This window comes from Crinia signifera, chromosome 4, assembly GCF_055691185.1.
Source record: "Crinia signifera chromosome 4, ASM5569118v1, whole genome shotgun sequence".
Classification (NCBI taxonomy): Eukaryota; Metazoa; Chordata; class Amphibia; order Anura; family Myobatrachidae; genus Crinia; species Crinia signifera.
The window spans coordinates 116,804,365-116,829,532 of NC_139220.1; the positions used below are offsets into that span (position 1 = coordinate 116,804,365).

A 25,168-nucleotide genomic window follows, 5' to 3' on the forward strand; every position below is an offset into this window, starting at 1 on the left:
ATTAGCACTAAAATGTTAACCTCTCACTAATGTGGTACATTGGGGTAGCTGGCCTATGCTGACTTAAGTGGTTTAATGCCCTGCTAGGAGCACATTTAATGATGAGGTCACCTAGATGCAGTGGATGGACACATATTGTTGACCAAAAATTGTACCAAGCACCTAATGTTTGCTCTATGATAAATTGTAGTTTACTATTATTATTCTTAGCCATGCTTGATGTCTAGGGTGTGCACCTGCAATATTTGTTCTGTCTGTGTGGAACTACATGTCTCAGCATGCCAGCACCATGCTCTTTTGTGCAATTTGATGTAAAATGGGAGACCAGCTGTAAAGAGGTAGATAGAATATGTGGGGACAGGAGGCTAATGTCCACCTGATTATGAGGTCCCTAGGTGGACTAACTATCCCTAGTTCTACCTTGTGTTCTCAGGAATTATAAAGGTCTCCCAGTCCTGGTTGCATCCAAATGGTGTTTTCCCTCCTTTTCACTTGCGTCTACTGTCATAACTGGAAGTTTAGAGAGCTCCGTGGCATCACTTCCTGTCTTCTTCTAATTGATAAGACAATTTCTGTAAAGTAATGACTAAGGGACTGATTCGTATTTGTAAGCAATGCTGATGGCGCTCATCGTAGCTATCTCATGGCCACTAGTGCCTGTTGGGTGCACCAAGTCACACATGTGGCTCTGAGCAGTGGACTGCCAGATAATGTATTTTCAATTAGTTAAAGGGTGTGTGTCACACCCGTGACATAGCAGAGGCTAAATGAGGCTTGTTTTATCTGTATGTTCGAAGTTGAATTGCCACATGTTTGTGCTGCTCACTGCTAATTCTTAGCTAAGTAAGGCAGCTAGCTGAATGCTGAATTTTGGCCTAAACTGGATTAAAACAATATTGTGAGTAGGGATGCCAATCCTTGGGCATTTTTTCAATCCTGGGATTGAAAAATGATCAAACTCGGGATTCCTGAGATCCCTGGATTGGCATTCCTAATAAAAAAAACGCAGCCGTCCATCCATACCAGCCGCCACGCACATTTACTTACACTGTCGGGCGGCCGGGAGTGGGGCAGACAGCAGCGGTGAGGGGCTGCCTCTGGGCACGAGGCAGCAGAGTGTGCGAGTGGAGCGAGCAGAAGGAGTGTGGCGATGTGTGAGTGTGACAGTGTAGCCTGCACAGCGTGGCCTCTTACTGTCATGCTGCGCAGGCCAAACACCGGGTCAGGAGCAGCCGGGCAGTGTCTGTTCAGGTGCTCAGATGCTGCCTGGCATTAGACTGTGCATGCACAGTCTAATCCCAAAATCCCAGGATTGGATATTCCATTCCCGGGATTTAAATCTTGCACATTTTGGCGTCAAATCAATACAGATCACTTCCACCAGAAGTGGATGACGCGGATGGATACCGGAAGTTTCAGTATGCCGGTCAGCTGTCCAGGGCAGTGCAGGTGAGCTAGCAGGGTGGGGGTAAGTGATGTTATAAATTTATCACTGTGTGTACATGTAAGTCATCCTGATGAAGGGGTGAATACCCCAAAACTGTTGATCCATTAAACTACACTTTATTTACGTTACAAGCCTCAGAGTGCCGCTTGTCTTTCTACTGCTGTCTATACCAGGCCATGTCCCTACTCAGAAGGCACCTGAGCAGGATACCCCTTGGGGGAGTCTGAGTGCCGGTGTTCCATAATATATATATATATATATATATATATATATATATATATATATATATACAGTATATATATATATATACTGTGTATATATATATAACTAATTCATTACATTTATACTGCATTAAGAACATCAATGTACCTGTATATAAAATGTTCATGAAACCGTGAAATGTAATTCCACCAAATGGTATTTAACTTGATATCAGGATCAGTATTTAAACATACTCAACTCATATTTTTGCTGTTGAACTCTTTTATAACTGTCTCCAGTTCAGTGCCCTTTCAGCATTCACAGGAAGGCATAGAAAGAGGCATTTGAACAATGAAGGTTCACAGAAGGTTAAGAGAAGAATATATGAGCTACTGCAATGGTGTTTATATCGAATGGCAACAGCAGAGTCAGTGAAATTGCTCTCCTTTTCAATGAATAAGAAAGAAGATTGTGGATTGAAAATCCATTTAATTTGTTAGCACAAAAGTTAAGCTCGCCTCTAGACAGTTATAACTTTTTTTCGTGCACCTTTTTAACTTTCTTTCGATAGCAGCTATTCAGTCATGTTGACCATTTATTCTATGTTTCTCTGGACACAAATATATCTAAAGTACAATGGCAATTTTGCACTTTATCCTTGGCATTATTATTACACTCCTGCACAGGGAGATTCACACATTTCACTGCACGGAGGGCTGTTTATTTTTCACAATACAAATGTGAGATGTACGTGTTTAACAGCACATTGTGTTGGCTTTAATGTTATCTATAGGTTTTATCATCAACAACTTGGTAGTTTGGCTTCTCTTACATGTAGTGAGTAGTATTACAGCTTCTACATTGATGCAATATAATGTGGTTTTTGTTGTCACTCTGTCTGTGTGCAATATCAGTAGCGTGAGATTTCATTTTTGTATCCTAGTTATAACCCTGTTATTGATTTAGATGATGATATTTGTTTTATAGCATAGTCTAAGCAGAGAAAAATACTAGAGGTGACTTGTCTTTTCACATATATTTTTATATGATCAGTTTCAACAATTAGGTCCATTGATATTTAAATACTGTGGATTCCTTAATAACGCCCAGGTACAGTATGTTAGGTAAGTAACTAAGGAATGTAAAGACAAAGGATACCAAGGGCCTTATTTTGGTTCATTCTTTCTGACAAAATCCTTCTTAGATGGGCAAAACCATGTGCACTGCAGGGGGGCAGATGTAACATGTGCAGAGAGAATTAGATTTGGGTGAGTAATTTTGTTTCTGTGCAGGGAAAATACTGGCTGCTTTATTTTTACACTGCAATATAGATCTCACTTTGAAGTAAAACCCCACCCAAATCTAATTCTATCTGCACATGTTATATCTGCCCCACCTGCAGTGCACATGGTTTTGCCTATCTAAGAAGGATTTTGTCAGAAAGAATGAACCAAAATAAGGCCCCAAGTGTTATTTCATGGTCATGTTTATGGATTCGTATTGTTAGAAACAGTGGAGGAGATGTATTAAAGTTTGGAGAGATAAAATATTAACCACTCTGGTGCTGTCGTTTTACAGGCTGTTTGAAAAATGACATTTAAGAGTTGATTAGTTGGTAATTTGGGGTTTATTCAGACTTTATCTCTGCACAATCTAGCATTGCGATTAGATTGTCACTGTCTCGTATTTGTCAAATGCCTTCCCCTGCAAGCCTGTGAATTGATTAGCACAGGACTTGGCGGCTGCTATAGAAGCAGTCAGATCGGGGGCGGAGCTGAGATCATACGGCTTCTCCTCAAACACCTGGGTGACACCCACAAATGGCAGCTTTCTGTCAATCAACATGCATATGGCCGGCGATAAAAAAGTAGCAGGATTCTACAACAGGACATTCTCACGCATACACGCTACAATCCATATGCATGCACAGTCTATTGATAATCGCATGTGCTGCAAATTCGCAGCTATTTGATCAGGTCTGAATAACCCCCCTTTTTCTTTACTCCACTTTATCTATCTCCAAGGTTTGATAAATCTTCCCATTGTCTCATACGCTATGAATTATGCCTTTGCTATATATTGACTTTTAATTTAGTTCTAGTACTCTATTGACTAATGTTTTAATTCCATGAAACCCCTGGATTTTACTTAGGAATTTAGTTTTTTTGAAGATTTTCAAACAAATCTATTGGTTTTCAAATTTCCACATTAGACATTACCGTCCCAATTTATGTAATATAAAGGGCACCCTTGAATGTTGGATACCAGGGCAGTTGTAAATATTGAAATGTTTGTAAACAAAAATGAATAAAACATAGCATAGCCACTGAATAAATTCTTCATTGTGCTCCCACTGAATAAATAATACTCATCTGAAAAATAAATAATTGTGCCTTTGTTAATAATCCAGTTTAGGATTAGGAGTGTGTATGCTAAAGGTCGATGTTAATTGATTTTGCTTGATTTCAGTTCAGTTGCAATTTTAGTTGATGTTAGGCTTCTAGAGCTAAACAAACATTTAAAATTTCATTTAAAACTGTCTGTTAGTAAATGTGTGTTTTAATCCTGGAAGCCCAATATCGATTTAGGGGGGTATTCCAACTGTTGGAACTTTCCAACGGTCCGAATTCTAGCCCATTTCACCTGACGAGTGATAAAAAGAGGGCATGCCGGCAAAAACGCCATGGATTGTCAAGATCCGGCCGAGAATTCAACAATACATGGCAGTTTCTGACAAAAATATCCGACTGGTTTGAGAGATGGATCTGTTGTGTCGAGATCTGCCTTCAATGCTGTCAGAAATGGCAGCATTGAATAGAAGGTGGGCACTATTTCTACTGTTGTAAATAGCGCCAGGGATTGAATATCTCCCAAGAATGATTTTAATTGATCTGAAAGTGATTAAAATGTAAATACAGTATGTGAGAACAAATGTACAGTCCAGTAAGATATCAATGACTATATAATGTAGTGTGGCAGGGGCAGCATTGTTCCACATGGAGGTAATGTAGAACAACAGGATCAAGCTGTAGAGCAGCAGCCCCAGCAGGACTGATTAGATCCAGTCTGTGTTTTTGTAGTATACAGTATATTGTGAATCACTGTCTGCCAATTAACATCTGTGGTTTCCTTTTATGTTTTATTATTTTAGTGGCTGGGCAATAGGCTGGAGATTACACTAGGGATCTGGGGATTACACTTGGGATCTCTTGGGTGTAGCCTATGTGTTGCCTGCTGGAAAACCTGCCATGCTGTAACCTGTGAATTGACAAACTGTTAAGCTGGTATGCTGTCTGCATGCTACAAATAAAGAACCAGACTTTATGTCCATCCAGTGTATATGATTCCTAGTAACAATATTTATTTCATGTATACCTATTGTATGCCTGGATGATAATTTGGGTTTTGTAGACACTTATGGGCTGCATTAAAATTCTGGTTGATTGAAGATAAATTAGCCATTTTAAGTTTTCTGAATGCTGTACTATTTTAACTTTTCGAGCTATATTGAGTTTACATTTCTTTCATAAGTTGCAAGTGATTATTCATAATGAGCATCAAGCTCCTTTGAAATATAATTCTTTGAGATAAAGCAGACTGCTTTCCATTTTAATAGTGACTATAAAAATTAAACACCTCATTAATCAACCAGATTTCTATTAAGTATCACAGAATACTAGCACAATAAACAGATATCTGAGCAAAATCTGATATGGATAAGGTTCTTTGATTTAATATTTTTGTAATCCAAGTACACAAAAATTAACAGAGCAAATAATATCATTACACATTAAAGGCTTGCTCAAGGAATAATTTTCCTTTTCTGCCATTAAATGTTCAAAAACAGCAATCAAACCTTTGCTTATCTTTATGTCCTTAGCCTTAAAGTTTATTTTTCTCAGTAGTGATTTTACTATATGTATGCTTGTTTGCCACCTTATTACATTAGAACCTGCTATATATTGTATTACTAGAATATAGATAGTATTATAGACTGAAAGCTTGGTGACACCATCCTCATCTGTGCTAATTTCTGATTATCATCTACAGTATATTTATCATTTATAACGGAAGATATGCATAACCGTATTTACCCACTTTGCAAGGTATATTTTAAAATTCGCAGTTACAGTATGTTTAAATGGTCTCCTGACTAAATTTAAATATATTCAAATTGGCACTTTTATACCGTATTAGAATGTATATTTAATTAGTATTTTGGGCCAATGTAAACAGTAAAGTAAAAAACATACACCCAGCAATAGTTTTCTGGTTTCCATTGGATGGGGACATTGACTGCTATTTTAAAGACAGGACATACCTTACACAATTAGTATACAGATGTCCCCCAAATTCTGACAAAAGCCAAGGGACAAGCTGCTGATCCGGTGGAGTTCTATTTGGAATCACTCCATCTGTGTAATCTAGTTCAGATATTTTCTTTTTGTATCTTAGCATAAAATGGGTAAAAAACAAAACACTGCACATAGGGATAAGCCAATGGTATAGACACCTAGGGCACAGGGTCTAGGGGGTGGCATTGTTGCTGCTCTACAGAAACTGTGCTTGGCATGCAGGATGACTGGAAAGGCACCTTAAAGCCTCAAAAGCTATTATCTGGAACATCCTTAGGAGGCCCTTGGTGCTCAACGTGTAGCAGCAATGTCATCTTATCGTGAAATCTTGCCGTCACATGATCAAGGGGGACCCACATGCAAAAATCACAGTTGTTAGCAAAGTCCAGGTGCCAAGACCTATGCACATTAAATGCCATCTACCCAGTTTGATCTCTTCTCTATTTTTTTTTAGCAAGTTACTATTCTGCTTAAAGTTAAGTACCCAAAATAGTTTTTTGTCATCAGGAAATGTAGATACCATACTCTATATTCAAAGCCAAGTACAGTTTCCATGAAACCGCAAAATAACTCAAGCAACATGTATGTTGGAATTGGGATTTCCTTTCTTAAATCAAAGATAATAAGCCTACAGTATATAATGTTATATTACAATGTCCTAAGTGTGTTATTATATAATAAAACACATTTTTGTCTGTTACAGCTCGAGATATTGTGTACAACCTGAGCAATCGTGGAATAACTAGCACCTCCGATTTCAGCTGGATTGCACAAATGAGATATTATTGGGAAGAGAACAGCATTGTGGTGAGAATGGTGACCACAAGCGTATCATATGGATATGAATATTTGGGCAACTCTGGTAGACTTGTCCTGACGCCACTTACAGATCGATGTTTCAGGTAAAAACTGGTCTCTGATGCATTACTTTGCATATTCAGTTGATTTCTGACATACAGTATACCACTGAATTGCTGTAAAGCCTAGTGATGGCATCCTTAGCTGTAAAAGGAGATTAAAAAAGATCATGCTATCTAGAATGCCATGGTTACAATTCAGAAGTAACATCTGAGATAAATAAAGATGTGTGCAATTAGTCAATTAGGTGAATGTATCTAACAGCATTATATTATGGGCATGTATAAACTATAAAGACAGAATGTCTGTACTTTTTATAGGATACATCTTATATTTACCTTCCATTTGCACCTTGGTAGAAAAACCCATCCCTATGTACTGTACATGTGAATCAGTGTAATAAAATCCTTCAAATACATAAGTAGCACATAAATAATACTGTTTTATAATAAAACAGTCCTAATTTTCTTTGTGCTCAGGACCAGAAGCATTTTGGATAACAGATGATTTTGTATTTTAGAATATTTTTATACTTCAGTGAGGTATCTTCCATTTATGTTGTATACACACATCAAACACATGAAATACACACACATATATTTTATTTGTGCATGGAACAAGGCTTCAAAACATATAACAAAGTTTGTGTACTATAGCTGGCACTGTATTTGAATGCCAAACAATCATTTTCTTGCACATATTTCGTGCCAGTTACATATTATGTTCTCAGTAGTGCCCATTACATATCATGTCCCCAGTAGTGCCCATTACATATCATGTCCCCAGTAGTGTCAGTTACATATCATGTCCCCAGTAGTGCCAGTTACATATCATGTCCCCAGTAGTGCCAATTATTATGTCCCCAGTAGCGCTTTTATAAAAAAAAAAAAAAGCACATTCGGGAAGCTATGGAATAATTTGGATAAAGATTATTTGGATAAGGGATACTCAAACTGTATTAATACTTAAATGAACCAAAAATCAAACTGTCTTTTTTTGGGGGGTGGGGGTCAAATGTAGAAATGCAAACTGCACTACAGTGCATACTTTCCTTTCACTGGAATCATTTCAGTAACCAGGAAATGGATGATGCCAGAAATAAATGTCAACCATATTTTAGTATAGAAGAGAAAATGTAATACAATCACAAAATCAGAATACACAGCTTCGTGTCCAAAGTAGAGGCTCTTACATAAAACATTATTTTAAACCATTTAATTGTAATTTTCATTACATACTGTGATACCTTATATAACTGTAGCAAAATAATTGTGCATCTGCTTCAGTTACTGTAACATCAGATACAACATGTGCATCATTGTGTGACAGTCAATGCACCATGGAAGTGTTCTGATAACCCCTCCTCAAACTTCTGTTTATTGTAAAATAATATGTCATCCACTGTTTGCAGGAATTAGTATATTTAAAATGTTGATAGACATAAACTGCATTATTCAACATGTTCTGACTTCTATCCTTTGGACTGACAAACACAGGAATGCAATAAAAAATGGCCCAACAAACATTATGGGGGGATATAAATAACAGGCTCAATACAAAATGGCTACTTAACAAAGGCTCAATACAAAATGGCTACTTAAGTGCTAAAATGCTAATTAAACCAGCAGGAATATTTGCAAATATCACCCTTAATTAGCTTGAAAACTGTCAAGATACAGTTTTTAACATGCCTTATTCAATGACTATATGAACTATGCAATTTAAATCATTGGAATGCAATAAATATAGACTCCATTGACAAAAACGAAGGTTTAGAAGCTGATAAGGAAAATATATATTTTACAGCTCATTCATAAAGGATTGAAATATCTTTTATGGATGTATTAGAGCAGTCATATTTCAATGAGTTTGCAAGTCAATTTATGTGAATAGTATGTACTGTAGTGTAACTTTGATTGAATACCACATTTCTCAATGGAAATCTATTCATTCTTTCATTTGATAGGGACACCATTAAAGAAATAATTTAGAAAGATATTGGATTATTGCTAGTATTAATTAAAAATATAGGTTTTTTTAAAGGATCTTTAAATTCATAAGTATGGTGATTAAAATAGTTTTAAATATTAATATTTTAGATTACAGTTATTTAACCTTTTGTTACACACTTTTTATGTTTCAATTTAAATATGTTGAATGATCTATTAAGATGTATATGCACCAGCAGATATATGTATGTACAACGCCTTCACTACCTGGTTTACCATTAAAAAAAAAAACGTTCACCCAAAATACATGTTGTGCATAAAAAGAATACATTTAAAATGAAGTAATAAACACATAGCTATGCAAACATGTATTCTATATACTGTAGATTATTTAAGAATATATGGAATTAAGTAATGTTTACATTAGATTAATTCTTAAACTAGGAGGCAGCATTTACTGCATTTATTTTTGCCATATATCTGTCCCCCCAAAAAATTAATATAAAATTGCAAATTAAGAGTAAAAAAAAAAAATAATTCCTGGCATAAATAATACACTGATTAAAAGCAAAATATGGTATTTTTTTATGAGTTGCAAATTTGTCACAACCTGCCTGCTGTCATTGGGTTAAGAAAGATGGACTGAAAAATAACATTTAAAAGTTAGTAAGTGCTTATATGAATTAAAACAATATTTTCACATTCTACATAACCAATGATTATATATTATTGTAGAACAAATAGAAAACAATACTTAAAAATAAACATAAAACTCTGAAAAATAAACTTGTTATGCTGTACAATATTATTTTCTGGCATAATAGAAAGAGCATTCATTGGCCTTATTTTTACCCTAATAAGTTTCTTAACACATATTTATTTTATTTCAGTGATTTTACATTGTATTTCTATATTTGTGTATATTAAAACTACCATTTTTTTGTGAATTGGAAAGAAAAAAAAGAAAAGAGGTTTAAGAATTGAATGTCACCTCTTTTGTGAATACAGCATACTATGGAGTCAATCCAGTTAAGGCCCCATACACAGGTGCGACTTATCTGAGAGTTAGACCTGTTTTCCCCTGAGCACCCACGGCAGCTCCCAGGAGGATTTAATCTGATTTTGCACTTGATGTGCCATTTTTTACATGCAATAAACTGTGTGCGGAGCTTCCGGGGGGGTTCAAGGGGAATCTGATACATCACGGGTATTAACCCTTTGAGTAAATTTGTCAAAATTGGTGTGAATATTTGCAAGCAAACATTTTTATTTATCATAATGACTTGTACTTGTTACTTAATATAGGAAGTATAATTTTTTACACAACATTTTTTATGTGAATTTATATAACAAATGTGAATGCTGCTGGCAGTTTTAGCTGATATTTTGCACATCTCTCACAGAGATGTTGGCACTAAAGTAGTTAAAAGCACCCGCGATGTGCTGCTGCTGATCTTATTCTGATATATCATACATGCTGCACATGATCTACAGGATCCGATCCTATACATGCAGTGCGCAGATCCGATCCTATACATCCAATGTGCATCGGATCATAACTGATGTCAAACACCTATGTTTATTAGAAAAAATATTTGGTGATACAACCTATAACCTCTGCTACACCACTTCCAATATATATTCACTTACTTGGGATGGGATGGGATGTAAGTTCGGTTACCATGCGGGTTGCCGGCTGAACTCGGATGATTTTTCAAATGGGCAATCCCTTGCATGGTTTTGCCTTGTAAGGGATTGCCCCTTTAAAAAAAAAAATTTGCGATCGGCTGGCAACCTGCACAGCCACCAAACTTGGGCAGCATTTCTTCGCTCCCTTGGGGTTTCATCATTAACAGAATGCAAGCTTTTTACATACAAAAAGCAAGGTATTAAAATATATGTAATAATGCTTAACCTAATTTGCATTATTTTTCATTGAATTAAATCTGCCAATACTATTTTTTTTAGGCTTCATCCACATAAACTATCATCAGGCATATAAGCAATGTTATAGCCTTAAAAATTCAAAAAAGACACACCCCAATCCACTTATGGGTATCATAGCAATATAACCATAGACAAACTTTAGTATAGTTATTTTTTAGATGAACAGAAAAGTTAATGTTAATGTAAACCACCAACACATCTATTTAATAATCTGCACCCATGCTGCTCTACAACTCCCTTACCGATCACCCAGGCACCCAAGCGCTCCAGTGCTCCAGCATGCCTGAACAGGGTGCACTTGAAAGCTGGACAGGAGAAGCAGCAAAGCAGCTGCATGAAGTTATTGTCCCTGGGCTCCAACAAGCCTTAATACGGCCCACACTAGGCTCATATTACTAGTTTGAAATGATACTTCAGACAAATTCTTCTGCAACATACCTTAATTCTGTTTTAAAAGTCACTGAAATACCCTTCGTTATTTACTCGCACAACGCATATATTATGAACTAGCAGTAGTTGTGGTTTAGATGTTGTGTGTGTATAAAGATATTGGGCCTAATTCTGGTTAACTGTTCAGCAGGGCTGCCATCTGAAATGACGGGGCCTGTGACTGGCAAATAGGCAGATGTTTTACCCTGGAAGAGCTCAGTGACCTGCAAAGTGTGGCTGCTGCTCTTCCAGACACACAGGTTATTTAAGTTTTGTTTCCACCAGTTACAGCATTCTGCTGAGAGTGATCATTGTTCTGCTGCTTGCTGCTGGGAGGAGGGATAAGCTGAGACAGCCACTATGCACCACATCACAGTGGCTGCTGGGTTGACAGTGTCAGTGACATCTTCTTCCCCCTGCCCTATTTTCCTGATGCTGGCATTGCTGCCTCACAGTTTGTAAGAAAGGCGCAGAGGCAGCTGAAGCAGACTGCAGCAGGAGTGCAGAGCAAGGAGAGCGGCTCTCCAGCCTGGCTCCTCCCTGTACTGCATATGCTGCTGAGTCGGTTCTGACAGCCAGATATTTTGTTATTAGTTGTAGGCCCAGGTCCGGCCCCCTTCTCTGTCAGGGCCCAGGACGCCAGACCCCATGGTCTCCACCCTGATGGAGGCTTGCTGTGTAGCAAGAGTTAGATTTGTGTGCTATTTTGTTTCTGTGCAGGGTAAATACTGACTGCTTTATTTTTACACTGTAATATAGATATCAGTTTGAAGTACAAACCCCACCCAAATCTAACTCTCTCTGCACATGCCCAACCTGCAATGTGCATGGATTTGTCCATTAGAGAGATCATTTGTTGTTGCAAGTGAACAAGAATCAGGCCCCTTGTTTGGTGCCCTTGTATCATAGCAGCCTAAAAAAGAAAGTTTGTGTAACATATTTAGCCTGTACAAAGTGAGTGTAATGATTCACCATGGGAACTTTAGAAAAATGCACTCCTGCCAGATAACATTTCTTTTAATGTCTTTTAGTGTCTTACTGAAATAATGTCATGCTGCCATTTCTAGACAACAATTAATGTAGCTATGTTCATGCAGACAGCAAGTTTGTTTGTGATTTGTTGTTTCTGGCAGAGCTAATACATTTAAAGCAGCTTCAAAATTACAAAACAAGAGTGATTCAAATACCACCTGTCGTTTATGGTCGAACAGCCATTTATTCACCACATTTCCTTTAACGCAGCACATGCTGACCTTTGCGTAAACAGGAATAAAAATGTTTTCATGTCCTCGCAGTATAAACTAGAAACCAAATGTGAAAATATACAGGAGATAAAACATAAGTGTTCCCTTAAAATGTAGAAAGGCTTTGACAACAAAAGTTGTTGCTTTTTGTACAAAGCCCGCTTGATGGAACTTTACAAAAAGTAGTGGAAAAAAACTTGGTGCCGATGAGTTTTCTGGCATAAAAGATGAACAATCTGCAACTAAATTGGGCACAAATAAAATATTTGTGGCAGAACAGACAATTTTGCATTAAACTATGCAGATATAGTCACCTACTGTACTGTACAGTATGTACCCTTGTAGAATATCATGCTGCACTTCCTTCTTGTTAGTTCACATTACTGCAGTGTGCTGTAATGCATACGCACCGCACTGATATGCAGTTGGGTACGGCACAAAAAAAACTTTTTGTTACAGTTTTTCTTACTTTTTAAACTGTTATTTATACTGGAGTGGATGATCACTGGATAGATGCATCAGCAGCATTGCAGCAGATAGGCATATAGGACAGATGCATTGGCAACACTGGAGCGGCTGGACACTGAGCAGTTATTTCTGGATGGACACAGCACAGCCACCTAAGATGGACACAGAACAGCCACTTGTATCGAGTCTTGGCACTGCCACTTTAGATGGACACAGGACAGCCAAGTGTATGGAGTCTGGGCACAGCCACTTTAGATGCACACACCACAGCCACTTTAGATGGACACAGTACAGCCACGTGTATGGAGTCTGGGCACAGCACAGCCATTTTAGTTGGACACAGCACAGACACATATATGGAGTTTTGGATACAGCACAGCCACTTTTATGCACATAGTACAGCTTCTTGTATTGACTCTAGATAGAGCAAAGACAGTTGAACTAGCAGAACACAGAACAGCAACTTGGATTATTCTGGTCTCAGCCATATGAAATTGCAGAGCACAGTGCAGAATACAATAGTGTGCTGAGACAGAGTGAAATGGTACTGAGTCGCCATCACTGGTTCCTTAAATAGCATCCAAAACCCATGAGAATCTAATGCTGGTAGAATGACATTTTACCTCGATCTAGAGTTCATGTCTAGAGGGAACACCCAAGCCATGGCTCGGGTAGACTTGAAACTGACAAAATAGGCAGGGCCCACCTCCCTTCCTTGAACACAGGGAATGTCTGGTGTGACCTGTGTCTGCAGCACTGGCTGCACTAATTAACCTCTACATTGCCTCAAGGGAACTTTGTTTATGACAATAAAGTATAATTGACCTCAGTCCTGGGCCCGTTTCTGTCCAGGCATGGGAGTCCTAGCAGACACCCCTCCCATTTTATTAGTGTTTTGCTTTCCCATTTTAACAAACTGTGGTCTCACTGCAAGCCATCTACAAACCCACACAACTCTAAATTTGTCTATAACGTATTGCATGGGTTCAGTCCTCAGGACCCCACACAATTGGTTTTCCAGGTCACCCGACAGGTGCATTCATTATTTATTGACACATTGACACAGGTGGAGCTAATTTTTTCACTTGTGATTCTGTGAGGAGACCTGCAAAACATGCACTGTGTTAGGCCCTGAGGACCCTAGTTTGAGAACCTGTGACTTACTGGAATCATTTCCTTTTGTAAATTTATGTGTGATGCATAATCATATCATTCCACAATAAATTGATGCTCAGGAAAGCGTGGATTACATCTGTAGGAAGTGTGTGGCTGAACTCATTTCCAATATTTCCAATATGATTTTCTTTTATGTTTATAGTACAATTATTGTTATTCACATTCTTCTCAGAGTACTGGAAAGACCTATTTTGTAAAGACATCTTTATAAATTTCTATGCGATAATATATATAATTTTACCAATAAAGCTCTAATTATACAGTTACATTTTAATCACTGTTTATTATACCTATATTTAGTTCTAGCAAATGTCCTAAAGTCTAGAGGAACAAAAGCTGCTTCTGTAAATAGCATTTTATTTATTCAAACTAATATTCACTGTGAATTGTTTTGTATGGTAATGACCTCTATTCCAACCAAAAATCCTACTCTTACATTACTTCTAAGCACTAATGGAGTTTAAAAAGCTCATTGGGGAATATAACATATGAAGACTTTCCACTAAAAGATATTAAAATGTAATGTTTGTTTATTTTCATTTTCTTTATGTACTTAAAAGTTTCACCAATGTTGCAGTTTGAGTTAAATAACATTTTGATCTGTCCTATTAAAGATTCATGTTTGGTGTTATGCCTGTGTTTCAGAACACTAATGGGAGCTCTACAGCTAAACCTAGGAGGGGCACCAGAAGGACCAGCAGGAACCGGCAAGACTGAGACCTGTAAAGACTTGGCTAGGGCAGTAGCTAAACAGGTATAAGACTATTTCTACGTTGCAATTGTTAATGCAATTTTCAATGTTTGATCACCCATTGTTGATAAAAGCTTGGGAACTATGAGGAGGTCTTTACAGGTGTCAAGAAGAGCTAATATTGAGACATTGTGCAAGGGATCGGGCAGCACACACACACATTCACAACACTGGCACAGCATTGACTTGAGTCAGGTAAGGTTTCCTATTAAAAGGGATCTGCCTCTCTAATTGTGGTCCAGGCTGGCAGTCCCAGGAGGAAAAAAAATTCTCCTGGGATTGCCTATCATTTAATTAGTAGGTAGCATTTTCAGTGGGAATCCATTGCCAGGGAAATTACCCAGTGCCTTGATGCATTAAATAACGTCAGTAGAGGTGGTGGAGTTTAATATGATGGCTGTAGCCGTGCAGTCCCTAGAGAAAATACACCACTGCTTCTAATACAACATAGGAATATGGAGCCCTAATCCCTGTATGGGTTTTTTTTTATATATCAGGGCAGTTTTTATATTGAGGGATTAAAAATATATACTTATGAGGTCTAGAACCTGCTAAGTACTGTATTTGCCCCCATAATACTGTAGCATTTGGCAAAGCAGCATAAGCTTATGTTTAAAAAAAAATGTTGCTTACATTTAGCATTTTCAGATGATTGCATAAAAGAGGCCTGATCATAGACAACCATCCATCTTAATTTTTTCCATACAGTTATGTATAATCAGTTAAATAATGTCATCTGATTGGGTTGAATTAGTTAGTGTTATTAATTTTATTATTATTTTGATACTACAAATAATCACTATGGATTTTATCTGGGGGCTGCAGCCATCCGCCTTCCATACAGGCTGGCCATCAATCACCAAAAGAGAAAGGCCATTGAGCAAGGAGCAGATAACCCCCCCCCCCTCACCCCCATCCCTGACCAGACAGGTAAGCAGTCAGTGGTGGATTCGGGGGTGGCTTCCAAAGCACATACCCCAACTTGTAATTTATGAGATTTTTTTATTTTATCCCATTATATAATTCTCGCGAGACCCAGGACCTGAGACACAGAAGTCTCACACACCATAAGAGGTAGGAGTACTGTGGGACCATGCTAATGTGTATCCCCCACACACCAGGAATCCTGGACCATGGTACCACCATTAAAACACATCCCTCCCAAATGCTGCCGTCTTTACTTTGGAGAGCGGGCAGCTGCCATTGGGGTAAGATAATTACTCCCTGCCAGGCATCTGGATGCCGCTGCCTTGATTACTCACACTCCAACTCTCTCCCCATCTCTCTCTCTCACTGTCTCTCTCTTCAGATCTCTCGTTCCATCTCTTTCTCCCATCTCTCTCCTCACCTTGTGCTCTCTCCCCATCTCATCTTCCTGTCTCTCTCCCTTTGTCGCACACTCTCTCTCAGTCTCTCTCTCACTCTCTGTATCATTCTCCCCATCTTACGCTCTCTCTCCCCACCTCTCTCTCTACCTATTTTGTGCTCTCCCTGTCTTGCTTTCACTCTCCCTGTCTCTCTTTTTCCGTCTCATGCTCTCTCCCTCCCCATCTCACCCTCTATCCCCATCTCACACTCGCCTTGTGCTCTCTTCCTGTCTTTATCCTTCTCTCTCTCCCAGCACTCTCTGTCTAACACTCTCTGCCTTCTCTCCATGTCTTTCACCTTTTTTTTCTCACCCTTTCTTTCACTTCCTTTCACTTCTTTCAATTAGTACTCCCCTTATATTTATCCATCTCTCTCCCTCTCTCTCTTTCTCTCACCATTTATCATTTTCTCCCCGCTTTCTTTCTCCATCTCATACTCTCTCCCCATCATGCATGCTCTCTCCCTGTCTCACGCGCTCTTTCTCTGCATCTCTCTCTCATTCCCTGTCTATCTCTTTACCAATTTCACTCTTTGTCTCATGCTCCCTCTCCCTGTCTTGTGCTCTCTGTCTGTGTTGCACTTGCTCTCCTTATATCGCTCTGTCTTTCCCCATATTGCACTCTTTCCCTCACTGTCTCATGCTCCCCATCTTGTACTCTCTCCCTCCCCATCTTGTACTCTCTCCCTCCCTACCTTGTGTGCTCTCCCTGTCTTTCTCCTTCTCTCTCCCCCGTGTCTTTTTAAAGCATTAGTAAATCTACCCCTCAATCACACCACATCAACATAAGGAAATTAAGGTGTTAATAGCAATAACAGACAATTATAGTCATTGAAATGATAAAGTGTAAACAAATACATACATCAGTAAATAAAATATAATGATAAATACAGATATATATATACATGTACTGTATATACAAGCTAATATGTTTCGTACAATGTCAAGTTTAGAAAATCCCTATTAAACATAAAATTACATTTAACTTAAAAATGAAATAATCATATTGATGTATGGCAGTCTGTTTATTAATTTATATTACACAGCTAGACATATGGCTATATAAAATTATCAAACATATGGTGCTTAGGTAAATGCATGATTTGAATAATAAAAAGATCAAAGGTAAAAAGAATTCTAGATTCAATAAGCCACCAAGTGGTTTTATTACTGCCTCAATTCATATCACTTTATTAAACATTAACCTAAAAAATACAATTGCTACAGTATAATAACAAATAATGACCAGGAGACAAAGATTTGTAAAAAAGAGAACAAAGCCTAATTATAGTCATCAAATTAGAATTGAATTAGTTATGCTGACAGAGAAAGCAAGATGAACCTTGGGCAAATTGGAAGATTGTTCATATTGGCATAGGTATTTATGGACAAAATGCAGAGGTCTCTTTTTTTAAAGAGTACATACTGTATCAGTGGAATCACTATTAACTGATGGCAAGAGATGCAAAAGTTACTTCTAATTCCCAGAGTTGTCCAAGTAGGTGGGTCCAATGCATATATATCTCAACCCCAGCCAGCTAATATATTGGGTTCCTAGCAAATGAGGGGCCTTCCCTTCTAAAGTGTGCCTACAGGCCATACAAATATAGAAATGACAAACCAAACCCAACATGGAAACGCTTTGTCGATAAAGTAAACACAACACACAATACAATAATATAACTGGGGGGAGCTTTGGGAGACCCAGAAGAGGGTGATAACCTAATATGAGGGCAAACATTGGAGAGAACTTCTTTACCAATATGTTATGAGAGGCTTAAATTCAATGGAAAAAAATGCACTGTCAAAAAGCTGCTGTCCAATTGTAAAGGAATGAATCACATAATCTGCAGCTGGCAAGCCTAAATTATTTAAACATTTGTGAAATATGTACTGTTGTAAACTGAATCTTGAATAGAGAATAATGGTTTGAGTGGTTAACCTTTACCCCCCAAACCACAGAATTGTTCGACAAATAAAAAACACAGACTTAAAACACACAGACTGGATTTTGCACAGGATTCACCCACCCGAATTGCTCCACTACAACTACTGTACATATAACAATGTCAGCATATGTCTCCAGCCATCTGAGCTGATATGATTTACATAATAAAACATAATTAACTACAGTATTGGAATAAAGCAGATCTGTAGAAAATTAACCCTTATTAATGGCAAAACAAATGGCAAAAGACCCATAAATCACCAGCAAAAAAGCTCTCTAAAAAAGTGATACATTAAAGTCAAAATAGCATACACAGTGAAATTTCCCTTTAATAGACTAAGATCAATGGGCCTCTGTTCACCCCCTATCCCAGTCTACTCCCTAGTCCAACCTGTTAACTCGTTACAAAGTATACTTTATATTGTAAGATAAACCAAACCATGTACAGTACAGTAGTCTAAAAAAAGTAAGAGTTTGGTGCACAGCCCCACAGTAGAGGGGTGGACTTGATTTATGGGGGCATGACGATAGTCATGGGCATGGCCTCATGGCTGAGCAGAGTGCTGATAGACAGAATTGCTTGACCAGGCATCCAGCCAGCTAGTCTGGTGCATCCGGCTGCTCAAGCCAGAAATGTCCGATTGCCAGTCTGTTTGTGGTACCTAGAGGATGCTTGAAGCAGGGTCAATTTGTTTAATGTCCCTTCAAATACATAATTAAGTCCATACTGGGGAGTACTGTACTTTTCAAACGCAAGCAGGGCTGGACTGGCATCTGGTAATGGCAGAAGGGCCGATGGCCTGTTGGGCTGGTCAGGATATACAATAGGCTGGGCTGACCATGCATAGTGAAGCATTCTGGCTCTCTATTTGTCTGCCCCCCTGCCAAATTGCATTTGGCATATAGATAGATAGGGGCATGCCACGAGGCAAGGCTAGGAGCTATGACCACACCCCGCTTGATAGATGCTCACACATCTATGGTGCGCGTACATACAAATGCCAGGTTCAATAAAGCAACCCAGTCCATCTCTGAATACTAGAAAACCAAAGTATGCAAAGATCATGCTTATCTGTATAAACATTTCCTTGATCTTATATGTTCTTCCTCCATTAGTGTATGTCATTTCATAACTCTTCCATGGGGGTATTAATAAAGTAATGCCTAGATATACAAAAGAGTCTGGATTTTATATATTTGGTACACACACATATGGCACTTCACTATTGTGTTTAATAAAAATACATAATGAAACTGTTGTATTCATGCTATATTATCTAATGGGCCCTACAGATGGAGAGATTTGTGCCAGAGATTCATAATGGGAGATTCAGAATGAGAGATTTCAAATCTCTCAGGAGTCTGAAGGGCCCTATGGAGGCATTTTTCTGAGCGATTTTACTACATCGCTCAAAAAATGCCCCTACATCGCTCCGTGTGTAGGGCCATAGCGTTAGCGATGCACAGCCCCGTGCGTTGCTATTGCCTCGTCGATTATTAACCAGCACGCTGGTTATTAATCCGGCAGCTCCAGTGTTCTCACCAGAAAACACTGGCCCAAACACAGAAAACACTGGCCCACACAGGTTGCTCAGCGTATAACGAGTGAAAAAATCTAACACAGCTCTGTATGTGATCAACACTTCAATGCTTTAAGCATTTTCATCAGGATACAAGTGATACAAACATACATCCTTACTTATATACCCTTCACCAACATCAGCCGCCTTTCTGGTCACCAAACTTCCCACTCACCGCAGGCATGCCTGGTGACATCATCAAACCCTGGTGCTAAGCAAAGGCAATTTGCCTTGCTATGCAACCAGCATCAACTATTGACATAATAACAGATATAGCAAAATGACAGCACCAACAAACAATTTCACATTATCAAAACATAAAGCGCAATTTATATTTATATTTATATATACTGTACATATATACTGTATATATATATATACAGACAGCAGGGGGGGGGGGGAGAAATCAGCACTCCAGGCGAATAAATAAAACTCTCAAGTCGCCTGGAGTGCTGATTTCTCCCCCCCCCCCCCCCCTGCTGTCTGTATAAATACTGGAGCGGGCACCCAGCGCAGATATACTAAATACAGGAAGAGCTGGATCACCCCATATAAACCCTATATATATATATATATATATATATATATATAGATAGATAGATAGATAGATAGATAGATTTGGCGATCCGGCACTCGCTGCACTGAGGTCAAAGAGCCTGGGTGCCTTTGCTGAAATAGGATATCCAAGCTGATGGTATGTATGTAAGTTACATACCGCACGGCACTCCAGGAGATTGGTGATAGCAAAAGTTTAATGCAACAGTTTCGGAGCACTAAGCTCCTTCGTCAGGCATACAGGTTATATGAATTATGATGTTGTGTGAGAGCTAGCTGGGCTATTGATATGAAGCCAGATGTACCTGTGATCAGGTTGATCATGCTGTTCTATTAGGTTATTGAGACCACACTAATTGTAAAGCACTACTTCCGGGTTATGCTGTGTACAAATATCGATGCATTGATGTATACCACTGCTCTTGACAAAGGTCCTAGAGGTGGACCAAAACGTTGACCCTCTGTGATTGCCATGCTGCCTGATTAAAATCTATGTGACTCTGCTATAAGACTGGTGAGTGGCTCCAATACACCTTGTACATTACTATTGGACCTACCATTTGGCCCTCTATGGAATGGCAATCCAGCTACTTTGACTTGATATGAGAGTGCCAGCTATACAAAGAATATATATATATATAAAAACTGTGAGATAGGTAAATTTCGCTTCAGTCCTGCTGGGTGGAAGCTTTCTGACCTTAAAAGCGTGTTGCGGTCAGTAGGTTTGCGATACATGCATACTATGACCATAGCCGCTTTCAGTGCAATACACGGTGACATCTAGAAACTCAATTGATTCTTTTTGGATATTAATAGTCAACCTTATAGGTGTATTTAAGGCATTCAGATGGTTGAACATCGCTTGCAGAGACTCATGTGTGTCATTCCATATTAGAAAGATGTCATCGATAAATCGATGATAAAATGTCAGTTTGCCTCCAAACTGCGGGTGTATGTGGGTCCGCTCATACGCGTCCATGAATAGGTTCGCGTATGAGGTGCGATGTTACTGCCCATAGCGGTACCCACAGCCTGGAGGTAATATCGGTCAGCATATCGAAAGTAATTGCATGTCAGGGCAAGTTCCAGTAATGCAATTAAAAAGTCAACCGGAGGGTGGATGTGATTATTGCGTATGAGTACTTCCCTGACTGTCTGAAGGCCTGAGTCATGAGGGATAACCGTATATAAGGACGTAACGTCCATTGTCACCAATGGGTTACTCTCATTAAACGGTACAGTCATGATTTTTGTGATGAAATCGGTGGTGTCTTTAAGATAGCTGCTGGTCTTTTGGACCAGCGGCTGTATAGCTGCTGGTCTTTTGGACCAGCGGCTGTAAAAAACTGTCCAAGTAAATAGCAATATTTTAAAATAGCGAGCCCCTGGCAGATATTATGGGTCTGCCAGGGGGCTGCTGTAGTGTCTTATGTATCTTGGGTGTTAGATACAAAATCGGACAGATTGGAAAATCAGTCATGAGGTAATTATACAAATCTTGGTTTATCCATTGACTGACTAAGGCCTCAGAGAGTAGGGTTATAACTTTAATTTGGAATACATTTTTATCGGATCCCCATCAAGACATTTATATGTGTTGATATCATTTAATTGGCGGATCGCCTCAGCATGATAATCAACAGTGTTAAGGACCACCACAGCTCCCCCTTTATCCGCCGGCCTGATTGTAATACTCTTGTTGTTTTTTAATGATTGCAGGGCGTTTTTTTCAGGGTAGGTTAAATTATCTCTCCCTGGGTTGGGGTGAGCTGTGGTGGTTGGCATGTCACTATCTACTAGTCTATTAGAAATCTTGATGCTTGGATTAAATGACTGTGGATCGTACACACTCTTGCGTTTAAACGCAATGTATATATATATATATATATATATATATATATATATTCTACTGTACATGTCTATTTAATATGCTTACATAGCTGTTCTGGACACTGCAGTGACTGACAAGCGTGATCCTCTCCTGGGTCCCTCGATGTATCCGCATCCCGCTGTCTCCCCCAAGCTGGCTTCTCCCTGCAGATTACTCTTCCAGTTACAGTCCTTTCTCGGGACTAGACGAATGCTGGTGCCAGCAGTACAGCACATCTATACAGTGCTGTCAGTAATGTATGACAGCCATTCATTCTTGCAGTCACACTAGGCGGCGGGTGGACAGAGTGGCAGGGCGGATTCAGAGCACTTGCTCAGATGGCGCTGCTCACCACCTGCTATGTGGGAGATGTTCTGAGTGAGTGGTCTGAATTTACTAGCGGGGCCATTATCAATCACGGCCAGAATCGGGGATGCAGGGAATGCTTTTGAATCGCTGTGTGTGCTATACACACAGCGATTCTCTGCCATTTTCTGAGCAATTTATTGAAAATAGGTAAAATCGCTCAGAAAATGGCTTAATATCGTCCTGGGTGTGGGGCCCTTAACTTTGCCAGACCAAGCATTAGGCTTAATCAGACCTGATCGCAGGTTTGTTCTCAAAATGGACAGAACCATGTGCACTGCATGTGGGGAATGTAACATGTACAAGTAGAGTTAAGCTGAATACACACATAAAGATTTATCGGTGCAAACTGTCTGGTGGGAACAAAAATCTGGGGTATTTGTTTAGTTTCACGGCGGCAGCTTACTCTACGTTTGAAGCTATGCTAATAGCATAGCCCTACGGCTGCCTTACTTGTGTAGTTTTACGGTGCCAGGCTAAGCTACGTTATCAGCATAGGCTGCCACCGTGAAACTACACAAACTCCCCGGCATCCCTGGCAAGCCCAGTCAGCACCTCTCTCACACCGCCGGAACCAGCATGATGGCGGAGAGGGGATCATGCTGGTGCCGGCGGAGAGGTGCTCCATCTTTTTCAGAAGAAGGAGTGTCTCAGACGCGCCTGCACTGAGACACTCCTGTGTCTCATTAGCTATTGAGGCAGGGTACATCAACCCTGTGGACAGGGTTAGAGGTTCTGTAACGCGCGCGTGGGGGTGCGGACGCAAGTGCATCTCATTCACAATGAAGGAGGCATTTGCCAGTGCTCCATGTTACATACTGGCAAATGCCTCCTTTTGAAACCCCCACTATCCACGGCAGCCCGAAGCATGGCGAGCGGCCGTGGTACGCGTCCTCCTGACCTTTTCATACCCCCACTATCCACGTTGGCGTGGAGTTGATTTTATAAAGTGTGGCGAGAGCATCGAGCCACCGAGCCCGAAGCATGGCGAGCAGACACGGATTGCTTCACATGTATTCCGCGTCCCCTCGCGAGGCTCGCCACGCTTCGCCTCGTCAATAGCTCAGCTGGGTCCCGGTAAATTAAGGAGGGAGTGTGACTACTGGGTAAGGCAGGGCCTCAAGAGGGGTCGTGGTCATGTCCCTGTGAAAAAAAAATAGAGTGAGAGAGATGACAAGCCAGTGCTGCAGTTGTCTCTCTCCCCAGAGCACCGTGTGCTGAGCTGGGGAGAGAGACTGTGCTTCGGCTGCAGCCCATCATCTCTCTCCCCACTGTCCAGCTCCCGAGAGGGGAGAGCAGGCCATGGTTCCGGTTAAAATGTACCTGCTCCCCTTTCTCTCGAGGGCACTGATTGTAACCTTCAGTATAACACAATCAATGAGTAATATATTGTAATGCTGTAGTTTTAGATTTTACTCCCTATATTTGACTGTGTATGTAGAATGTCCCATTTGCAGTTTCTTCCTCTGCAAGAAAACATTTTATTTTGCCTGTATAATTATGTGGAAACAGCTTGTTGCATATTGTATTGCTAATTTAGAACACACCAATTTGTAATATAAATCGTTTCTCGGTCTCAGCTAGAACAGAAGCGTATAGTGTATGGTTGTAATTTATGAACATATAATTTGTGTCAGCTCCCCTGACATTTTTAAAAGGTTCTGACCGCCTGCTACTGCTATCATGTTGTTTTTTTTATCATAATATTCCCCAAGGCAATGCAACATAAACATAGTATATTTCATTTCCTTATGTATATCAGTGTCATTTATTTTAATATGTGCAGAAACTACTGTGCCGGGAAAAAATACAATTTGTACATTCTTAAATGTGTTTTATCAGACATGTGCTCACTATTACTTATCTACAGTCCTGATATTAGATTTATTTATTTTTAAGATTATTTTGTCCATTTGCAAAGCCATAGCTATCTCTGGCAGACAAATAAACATTATTAAAGGACAGGAATCCAGAGCAACTAATAGAACCCAATGATAATTTTTCAGTTGTCTGATAGTTGAGCTGCAGTACTGTAGGTGAATATTTATGGAAACCATTTAGGATGGAACTCTATTTACCCCTTTTTTTAAAACATGCATGCAAGTATGGGTTTAAATTACTTAACAAAAATAGGACTGATACAAAGATGAAAATACGCGGAGTGTATCAGAGAGTAGCTTTCATTCTACCGATGCTCCAGAACAGAACATAAGCAAATATGCACAATGTAGAGTCTTATACATGTCAACATTTGAGACCAGTGGTGGCTCCACACTTGTCTGGCCAGTGTCTGCCTGCTGGTGTTTGTCAGCTGATGCAGCAGGGAGCCAGCAAAGGATGAGGCAATCCTGCAGCCTGGAGGTAAAATATTCCACTGTTTATGGCTAAACGTCATTAATGGGTCTTAATTGAGCTGTAACATTCTCAAACAGGCAAAGTATTTGTTATTATTTTGAAAAACTACTCTAGTGGGACTAATAAAGTCCTATACAACTGCAATAATTTGGTTAGACAATAAAAGTACTAATGGGTTGTGGGGAGCTGCCCTGTCACAAGATTTCCTGTGAAGGGGAACCAATGGGGGCGCAATAGATATGGGCTGTGGGACTCAGCAGCAGCTGCAAAGATGCCGGGTGTGTCAGACCCAAAATGTAAAGA

The 25,168-nt window shown here is 39.4% G+C and overlaps 1 protein-coding gene across 1 annotated transcript in view; it reads left to right on the plus strand.

Moving 5' to 3' along the window:
* Positions 1-25,168, plus strand: part of LOC146074345 (dynein axonemal heavy chain 3-like) — a 1,013,923-nt gene that overhangs the window by 463,428 nt on the left and 525,327 nt on the right. Inside the window, 2 exon segments of the mRNA XM_083182299.1 lie at positions 6,707-6,905; positions 14,720-14,828. Coding sequence (XP_083038425.1) covers positions 6,707-6,905; positions 14,720-14,828 — 308 coding nt within the window.